The sequence below is a fragment of the Pygoscelis adeliae genome, unplaced genomic scaffold (assembly GCF_000699105.1).
Source record: "Pygoscelis adeliae isolate BGI_AS28 unplaced genomic scaffold, ASM69910v1 Scaffold114, whole genome shotgun sequence".
NCBI lineage: Eukaryota > Metazoa > Chordata > Aves > Sphenisciformes > Spheniscidae > Pygoscelis > Pygoscelis adeliae.
The window spans coordinates 4969186-4978662 of record NW_008824587.1 but is presented as its reverse complement, the minus strand read 5'-3'; the positions used below and the strand labels follow the sequence as shown (position 1 = coordinate 4978662).

The window sequence follows — 9477 nt, the reverse complement described above, 5'->3', positions numbered from 1 at the left end:
TCTCGCCCCGGAGCGGGACCGCATCCCGCCGGCTGCGAGGTGATGGGTTTTCGCGGGGGGAAGAAGCGGTGAACGCTCAGCCATTACACAGCAGTAGCCCCCGCGTCCCACAGCCCGGCTGGGAGTATAAATGCTAAAACACGGAAGAAACGATCCAACAAGACACTGGCCGTGCCAGGAGACGGGAGCGACCCCTTATCCCTGGCACACGGGGCTTCGCTGTGAGACACCAGGCTCCTGCCCGTGACACCATCAGTGATCCACCACGTAACGCCCCCGTCTCCACTCCACCACCTGAATTGGCTTCGCTGTGGCCGGCATTGCTAAGCGTTTGCCCTGACAAGTACCCAGGTCGAAAGTTCTGGGGAAATCCAAGAGCCCTAGTTACAGCCTTATAGTTTTAATGACAGGCAATAATTTGGGGGTCTAATTGCACTGCTCAGACATCACTTCTAAGGAGATGGGGCCTTTGTCCGGGGGGGAAGAAAAGTACGGTGAGTGTGCAGCGCTGTGTAAACGCACGTCAGTAACCTTCCTTGTGGCTGAATAACGGGTCCCCCGTCTTCTGTGTTTCAGTACTTGGCATAGGCCATGGGAACAAGCTGCTCACTGATCTGTACAACTGCCACCTGACCAAGGTAGGTGATGGCTCTGAAGGGCCTCGGAACATCTGAGCGCAACCTCACACTCGACTCCTGCCCCGGTGCCCCGGACTGGCCTTGTGGCGGTGATTCGGCTTTTGAGTCTCAAACCCACCAATGCTTCCGAGAGCTTTTCAGGGTCCAGAATTCATCCTTCACGTGAGCGGCCACACGTGGCCGTGTGAGCAGAGGAGGCTGCTGTCTTTTTGTGCAACATCCTCATAGCCTGCACTTCCTAGCAGCTGCACGGCAGAATATTGCTACTCAATTGCTTGGAGTATTTCTTTGATAAATTGCACTCTTTGCCCTTCTTCAAGGTTTACACTGTCGGTGGGCTGTTTGGTAAAGCCACTGATGACTTCTCAGACACAGGGAAGCTGGTAGAGAAGACAACATTTGGTAAGAAACAAAGTTGATGTGTTTTTTAAAAAAACAGACCACCAAACAAATAGCATTTTAACTGCAAAGCATTTAACCTGGTACATTGCACAAAGATAAAAGGTATGCCTTAAATGTTTTCTAGTTTTTATTTGTACATGCAGCCTACGCGCAGTCCTGACATCACAGTCCGGTGCTAAATACAACCACAATATACAGAAGGCCGGTGTGAGTCCTGATCACAGTGGTTGCTACTGGATTGGGTGGGACACAGACCTCTCCAAATCATACCTAGAGATAGCAGTTAGAAGCTTTCCTTGAATGAAACTCTTCAAACACCCGATAAGAGGAACTGGAGCCAACATCCCAAAATCAATTAAGCAGAATGATTCTTCCCTTTGTAGTCCAGCGCTGTGCTGCTCTGTGCATTACCACGGTACAGCCAGGAGAAGTGACTCTGCTAAAGCCACCTCTCGGCGGTTCCCATCGGCCCGTTTCGATGTGACTGCCTGCCAAAGGGACAGTAATACCCTGATGGCACATTTCAGACTGCTGTCTCTTTCCAGTTTCTGGATGGATAATTGAGCCTTTGTTTCTACCTTAATATTTGCAGACCATATCACAAGGGAGAAGCTGGAACGGATTCTTGCTGTCATTCAAGGAACAAATCATAAGGCCCTGCTGATGTACGTATCCGGTGGGGAAATGCAGCTGACCTGATCTGACTGCCATTTGGTGGTCTTTAAAACAAATGAGATGATTCTGTTCGCCATAATCAAAGTCTTTAAAGGTTGGAGTGCTAGACAGGAACAGAGAGAAGTTACTCCGAGTGCTCTGTACTCTGGTGAGAGGTTGCAGTTAAGTGTCCTTCTTGTATCCTGAAAACTCCAGCTACGTTAGGACCTATTAGCTACATTAGGACCTACAAAAATGTCTGTTAGACATGACCAAGTACCTCCCTCCCAAACTGCTACACTACTGACAGTATATATAGCATTAAAATGGATGCAAAGACTCAACACATAGTAAAAATTGCAGCTCTGCTTTATTGGGGGTGGGCATATTTTGAATCCCATTGAAGAGAAGGACTAAGTGTCTGCTCTGCTCCTTTTTTTTCTTTTTGCAGGCATTCTAACATTGATATGAAAACACAAGAGGCATACGAGCTGGCTGTCAAAGGACTGATTCGCCCCATGGGAAAAAGCCCTCCGATAATCACAGCAATCCGATGCCTCCAGTTCGCGCTTCCAGAATTCCAGCTAGGTAGGACTGGTACAAAAACTACTGGGGAAGTCTGAGTATATATTACGGCAAATAAGTCGGTAAACTTCAGTTTCTTATTCGTGATTTAATGCAAAATGAGTTGGTGGGAATTTTGTATCAATTTGTAACTGGTAATCCCGGCAGAAATTGTAATGATTTGTAGTTTCCAAAGTCACAAAAGCATCTCCTTGTTAGATGAATTCTTTAGTGCGGTGGAAAGATTTTTTGGTAGGGCAAGATCCTGAACCCTCACAGCACTCAAGCTGCTATAGTAAATCAAGCCGGCTTGTGCACCTGGCTCACAGGTTTCTCCCTGCCAGTTCCACATCTAAGACTGAGGCAAGAAAATTTGCATCGTGAATACCTATGGGGCAAAATTCTTCCTTATTCCAGTGTTTCAGTGTAATGCAGTTCAGTGTGGTTGGTTTTGTTTTTTTCTTTTAAAGCGTGGTTTGCTTTCCTGCAACCAGTCTCCTACTCCTCACAAATTATTTGTCTCATTAAAAGGGTACCTTTTCTTATCATCCTTTGAAATACCTGAATTTCTACATTACTCCCCTGTATCTATGGGTTTGTTTTCTAAAACATTCACTTTGGGAGGTGCTAGGACACCCTGCAGTATTCCAGAAAATCATAACCCACCTGTGCTGTATCTTAAATAGTCTCTTCTACCAAACCAGTTCTTTCAGCATAACTGTGAGTGATATCTGGATTTACAGACAAGGTCTGCGTTTGCGTCACCGCTTTGTTTCTTCTGACAGAATCTCTCTGTCCTTCTAGAAATCCATTGCTTGCATGAGACTCAGCAGTACCTCCGAAAAATAGTTCATGAGATTGGTCTGGAGCTGAAATCGTCTGCCGTGTGCACACAAGTGCGAAGAATACGCGATGGTGTTTTCACACTGGATGATGCTCTCCTGAGAACCCAGTGGAACCTGCAGAGTATACAGAATGCAATTTGGGACTGTCAGCTTAAAGTGAAAACAGAGTTAGAGAAAACACTAGGCCATCAGGATAAAAGTCGTCTTCATGAGATGGATGCTGCGATGGCCCACGCTGCAGACAGCTGAGCGTGTGCTACGGAGGGAACGTCCACAGGCAATCTCTGTAGCACAATAACGCAGCTACATGCTGACAGCATGATGGACAGCAGAAGGAAAGAGGTTAATTGCAGTTCACTTCCACCCTTTCCTTGAGATGACTTTAATCAGAGAGGCATTTTTTTCAGTGACAGGCTGTATAATTTTTTTTAAAGCATCGCAAACAGTTCATTAACAGGAGTTAGCTGTGCCAAAATTCCTGTTGACTTTGGGAACATTAGGTTGCTAAGGGATATAAAAGCCCATCCCCAAATTGTTTAGCAGCAGGAAATACAGTGTCTTACAGAGATGTATTCCCTTGATTGCACAGACTTGTTTGTTCCTTGCAACTGGCAGCATAACTTATCTACTATATGGATTTTATTTTCCCTCTGTTGTCCTAGAGTCTTTTCTTTCCATTAGCCCTGCTTTCAGACACGCAAGAGCTCAAAATCAGACTAAAAGAGGGATGCGCAGGAGAAAACACAGCTTGCACAAAGCAATGCAAGGAAATGGTTATATCCAGAGTAGGTGTGTGTGATGAGGACAGAGGCTTGTAACAGGGACTAATGCATAAGATGATACACAAGAAATAAAACTGAAAGTGACCTAAAGGGGAAGAGGCTGTTTCTTGGCTCGGTACTCATCTGTGAGTATGCTCACTTGCTAAGAAAAGAGCATGCTGCTTCCCCCCTCCCTGAGGAACTAAGGGTGTTGAGGGGTCTCTGGTATCCTGCTCTGCAGCAGCTCCATGCAGACAGCATGTACTGCCCTTCAGTGAAACTCTGTAAGCTCTGCAATACCGCTTGTTATCTGTTAGCTCGTTATAGCTGGGTCTGACTTAGCAGAAATACACTTTATAAATTTAAATTAAAAATCTGAAGTTACACTTGCCGTTCTTACACTCAGTATTTTTCCAGCTATGCACATTGTTAGAGAGTTTGGAGGTTTACTTACACAAATCAGTAGAAGAGATTTGTTCTATTCCTCCTCTGGATTTGGACAAAGGCCAGCACCTTGTATCCTCCAGACAGCTGTTAAGGTACAAGAAGTAACTCTGGGAGGAGCAGCAAGAGGGGCTGTGATGAAGTACCTAAGTGGCAGAGTTCGGCCCTGTCCTGAAGCACCCCAGGAGTCATTAACTTAAACCCTGGAATCTTTCAGTTGTTCTGGGTTTCCCTGCGCTGCACGGAGCAGCCGGAACAGCAGCGGAGCGGAGCTGCCACCACGTGGCACGTTACCGTGCCAGCTGCGGAGCCGCGGGGACTCCCCAAGGTCAGTTTGCTCCTACCTGGGCCGGTTGGTTCTGCGTGCGTTCATCCTCCGTGGACAAGGGGCTGGGGTCAGGGCACCTTCCTCGGACAACTGTCTTGTGCCAACTGAAGTGCAAACCCCTCGCCGCGGAAGCATGAGCTCTGGAGCCAGGCAGAACGCTTGCATGGCTGCAGCTGCAAGTTTTAATACCAGTGCTCCTACAAGGAGGAGAAGAAAACAGGGACTTCTCAGCCCTTAAATAACCTTCAGTGACTTTGGTAACGGAGTATACTTCATCCCGCATGGCTTACGCCTAACGCAAACTGAAGGAATTTCTGTGCATCCCATTGCAAAAAACATTTCCAGCTGCTTGTGCCATTGCCAGACTAACATTTTGGTTGGGACACTCCAGGCTAAACCAGCTCTTTCACACAGAAAATACCAACCAAAACAGCAACGCGGGTTTTGAGAACAAAGTTAGCATTTCCCAGTTCTAGTCGTCTTGTGACTTTTTCCCCTCCCCTTAAAACTACTCCAAAACACAGGAGATTTCCACACTTGGCAAGAGGGGTTTATGGTGGGGAGGCTGTACCTGTAACCATACCCATGAGAGTCCATTCTTAGATGGCCGCAGTAAATACCCTCCAGAGAAGCACAGCTGCACGTTAGCAGAGACTTGCTTGAATGAATCACAGAATACACAGGCTTTGCCCGTCCCCCGTCTTCAGACCCCTCCCCGCAGCTTTTGTGGCAAAACAAGATACTTATTAGTGATGCTTCTGTGCCAGGTCCAGAACCAAGAGCGCAGAAACGATTATCTGTTCTCAGCAGCAGCCTTGTGACCGTTTTCTGGTTTCCAAGCGCTACGAGGACAGAGTCATTTGATTCAAATTTGGAAATAATGAGCAGACTGCAGCATGGGCCTGACTGGAGACCAGGGGGGAAACTTACTGGCAAGAAGGTCTTAAAAGTAGAAATGGCCAGAAGGACATCAAGCTTGAGTGAAAAAGGGACAATGGATCTGCAGTCAGCAGAGCACTTTATCACTTAGAACTGCACAAAGCAGCCAAATTTAGTCTGTACAGTCACCCTCAATCGTAACACCTGACATTGAAACATTCATGCTCTCAACATAATTTTGCGTTCAGGACACTCACAGTGACTCTGCGTTTAGAAGAGAGTAAAGGTAATTCGGCACCTACCCATTACTTGGTAGTGCTGCCACACTGCCTCCATAAAAGCCTTCAGAAAACATTTGAATAATAGAAGTTATAGTTACCTCAGAATATAGTTTAAGAATTTGTTCCCAGGTTCATGCAATGTTTTATAGGCTTTTAAAGTGAATTACTGAGAAATGTGATAGCTGCTTTATTCAGACTGGACAGTTCAACACAACTTCACATTTTTCCATTTACTACAGAAATGATACAAAACCTCTAGATACCAGAGCAGTTAAGTACAAAAACGCAGAACATCCAGACTTACCCAGATTTGATCATAAAACAAAACAAAACCCCCCAAACCACCACAACTTCAGCCTCCTTCCCTCCTTATTCCTGAGGGTTTTTTTTTCTTTCAAAGCAGCTATTACACTGCACACTTGTACGCCCGCACTTCCTCTCTCCATTCAGTAGTAGCTGCTTCCACCTGCAGATTAGCGTATCCAAATAGCCCCTGGATGTCGTAGAGAAGCAAAGGCTTGATGGAAAGAGTCTTAATGTCAACCTGAAATAAAACCTTTCCAATAAAAAAAATAAAAAAACCTGTTGATCAGGTAGTAGACAAAATTATCCACAGTCCTACGTCCCTTTCCCACAAGCAGGAAACAGCTGATAGGTTCAACAACTTTCATGTTCCAAAGCTTCTTAGAAATAAGGCTGTTAACCCACACTCTGTTGCAATTCTACATACATACTTCCGAGGCCACCTTGTATCACTTCTAAACCGATATGACACCAAAACATAACGGCCTGGTAACAATCATTTTTGCAGGACATGGCAGTCTTCAGGTTCAATACTAGTCGCTTAGCTCCAGGTCGTATTCAGGGTAGAGCTGCTTTGTAGTAACCCCTCGGATAACAGCTAGAAAAGAAAGAAATACCATGGCTTTCATTAAACAAAGATCAGATCAGTCAGAAAAGTTGCGTTTTCCTCCCAGTGGCCCCTAACTATTCCATAGAACCTCCCATAGCCAAGAAACCAATCTAAGGTTTTGCAGCTATGCTCCCCACTTGTCTCAACACTTTTCTTTTTTTAAGCATATGAAGAACAAAACTGACAAAAATTAGTAAGACTTCTCAAATTTTGGTAATCCATAACACAGACTAAAATACCAGTACATGGCAATTATTTCACACGTTCAGTTCTACAAACATTCCAAGAAAATAACGACAGAAGTGTTTGTGCTTGCACAAGTGATCGGTAATACAAGCCTAGAATGGAACAACCTTTAAAACAAGCTCTGCCTTCACGGCGTAGTAGCTTCTCTCTCTGTGTCTATATGAAAACATTGACTAAGAAGTTCTTCAACAGCTTTCCCCTTCCTTACCCAGCTTGCCCAGCAGCATCTGTCCAGCATCTTTAATATCATTATACTCATGGAGCAGAGAGATGTGCTTCTCCAATTCCTCCAGGCTGTAGCCTCTGTAACGATAAAACCAGAAAGGTCAAAAATGACACAGAGGGATTGCTGCTGCTGCTGCATAGCGAGTGCTGCCACCACCGACCAAGCACAGCGAGGATATTTGAGATACCCAAGCCTGGCACATCAAAAGCGGAATCTGAAGGCAGCAAGTACAGTTGCTGCAAGTCATAAAGATGAAAGCTGCAAATGAGCAGATCCTCATTTTGAGTTTTTTTGCCACGTCAAGACTTATCAAAAAAACAATCCACCCGAATTCTCAGAATCAAGTAGAAACAGGAATAGGCTGTGGTGAATTCAATTTCTATGTATCTCTAATCTACAGAAAAAAAAAAATTAAGAAGGTCTGTTTATCCTTAAGGATAAAACAAAAAAGCTTTTGGAACAGCCTTTGTTGTTCTACCATTTCCATTCTATGCACTACACGTTATCTTAGAAAATATCACTCCTTCGCAACGAATAACCCACAGAGGTTCCCTCTCTTTAAAAATCAAGCAGCAATTTTATCTCAAAACAGTTGCCAATAAGCAGCTGCCACAGTGTGTCATAAGAAACCACAATAACACAGTTGCACTACCCTGGATGTGCCACCCGTCATGCCAAAGTGTTCTACAGGTGTGCTGGTTTTGGCTGGGGTAGAGTTAATTTTCTTCCCAGTAGCTGGTACGGGGCTGCGTTTTGGATTTGTGCTGGAAACAGTGTGGATAACCCAGGGATGTTTTCGTTACTGCTGAGCAGTGCTGACACAGAGTCAAGGCCTTTTCTGCCTCTCACCCCACCCCACCAGCGAGCAGGCTGGGGGGGCACAAGGAGTTGGGAGGGGACACAGCCGGGACAGCCGACCCCAACCGACCCAAGGGACATCCCACACCGTATGGCGTCATGCCCAGCGTATAAAGCTGGGGGAAGGAGGAGGAAGGGGGGGACATTCGGAGTGATGGCGTTTGTCTTCCCAAGTCACCGTTACCCGTGATGGAGCCCTGCTGTCCTGGAGATGGCTGAACACCTGCCTGCCGACGGGAAGGAGTGAATGAATTCCTTGTTTTGCTTTGCTTGTGCACGTGGCTTTTGCTTTACCTGTTAAACTGTCTTTATCTCAACCCACGAGTTTTCTCACTTTTACCATTCCGATTCTCTCCCCCATCCCACTGGGGGGAGCGAGCGAGTGGCTGGGTGGGGTTTACTTGCCGGCTGGGGTTAAACCACAACATCAGGCCACTTGCTCGCCTGGAAAACACCTCTGCTTCTTGAACACAAAGGTTTAACCCACTCGCCTCAAACGCAAAACAAGTGAACACTCAATCAAGAAGGAACGAAAAAGGGACTATATTTGGCAGGTCATACAAGTCATGATCTCAATTTTAATTCTCATATGAACAAGCTCTTCTGGTAGCATGACACGTTGTAGTACCATGATGGTTAAAATTATTCGTTCCCAGTTTACACATAATTACCTCAGCAACATCTGGGGTAAAGTTAAAATCCTCTTATCCAAGCTCCTAGTAAAACTTGTTCTGCTTTACCAAATAAACCAGAAAGAATTCCCTCTTGTCTTTAGCAGGTCCCATAACTCAAAACAACACTGTAATCAACATTGTATAGCACCGTGATAAAAATGGCATCATAAGAGGTCAGCTTTTAGCTGTAATTCCTGGACCATATTTTGTTTTAAAAACAGAAACAACTGAAGCATCACAGTGAACACTGAGCTTGCCAAGGACATACTCAGACAATAATTGTGCAATTTCCTGGTCTAGAGCAAGGTCCTTCTGTTTCAGCTCTTTGATTTCACACAGCAGGGCTTCTTCATTGGCTCCATTAGGTTGGCAGGACCTTGGAGATGGGATCTGTAGAGCACAGAAGACGTTTAACAGTAACTCAGCCCTGGACAAGATGCTACAGTGCTGGAGGGCACCAATCAGAAAATACTCATGTGCCACTGGATAACAAGGGAGAAAAAAGAAAAGGAAAGAAATATCTCCTGGGCAGGCAGGGGGGGAAGCTCGGGTAAAATATTTTTCAGTTTGCGTAACGTCAGCCTGCTCCGTATCATATCCTACAGCATTCTGTAGATTTGCAGCCTAAAGTGAAAATAAAAATCGCGATTTGGCTTTGAAGGGAAGCTCCCGGGACGACGCAGCGCTGAACTGCGAGGCCGGCAGCTTCTCAGGCAACGAGCAACTTCACCCTCCAGGAAAATCCCTCCCTGCTGTGCCGGGCC

At 45.6% G+C, this 9477-nt stretch overlaps 3 protein-coding genes across 3 annotated transcripts in view; 1 reads left to right on the top strand and 2 right to left on the bottom strand.

Moving 5' to 3' along the window:
• COQ4 (coenzyme Q4) overlaps positions 1–321 on the bottom strand; it is a 6985-nt gene extending 6664 nt beyond the window's left edge. The window contains exon 1 of the mRNA XM_009322206.1: positions 265–321. Coding sequence (XP_009320481.1) covers positions 265–321 — 57 coding nt within the window. The remainder of the gene's footprint in view (positions 1–264) is intronic.
• A 139-nt stretch (positions 322–460) lies between these two features.
• TRUB2 (TruB pseudouridine (psi) synthase family member 2) lies at positions 461–3562 on the top strand. Its single transcript, XM_009322204.1, has 6 exons — positions 461–494; positions 577–638; positions 959–1040; positions 1633–1705; positions 2146–2282; positions 3063–3562. The coding sequence occupies exons 1-6, from the start codon at positions 461–463 to the stop codon at positions 3350–3352; spliced, it is 678 nt and encodes a 225-aa protein (XP_009320479.1). The 3' UTR covers positions 3353–3562.
• Positions 3563–5961: 2399 nt separating this feature from the next.
• The window catches only part of SWI5 (SWI5 recombination repair homolog (yeast)), a 6531-nt gene continuing 3015 nt past the window's right edge, over positions 5962–9477 (bottom strand). Inside the window, exons 2-4 of the mRNA XM_009322203.1 lie at positions 8982–9103; positions 7164–7258; positions 5962–6697 (exon numbers count right to left, since the gene is read on the bottom strand). Of these exons, the coding sequence (XP_009320478.1) occupies positions 6633–6697; positions 7164–7258; positions 8982–9103 (282 nt within the window). The 3' untranslated portion in view covers positions 5962–6632. The remainder of the gene's footprint in view (positions 6698–7163; positions 7259–8981; positions 9104–9477) is intronic.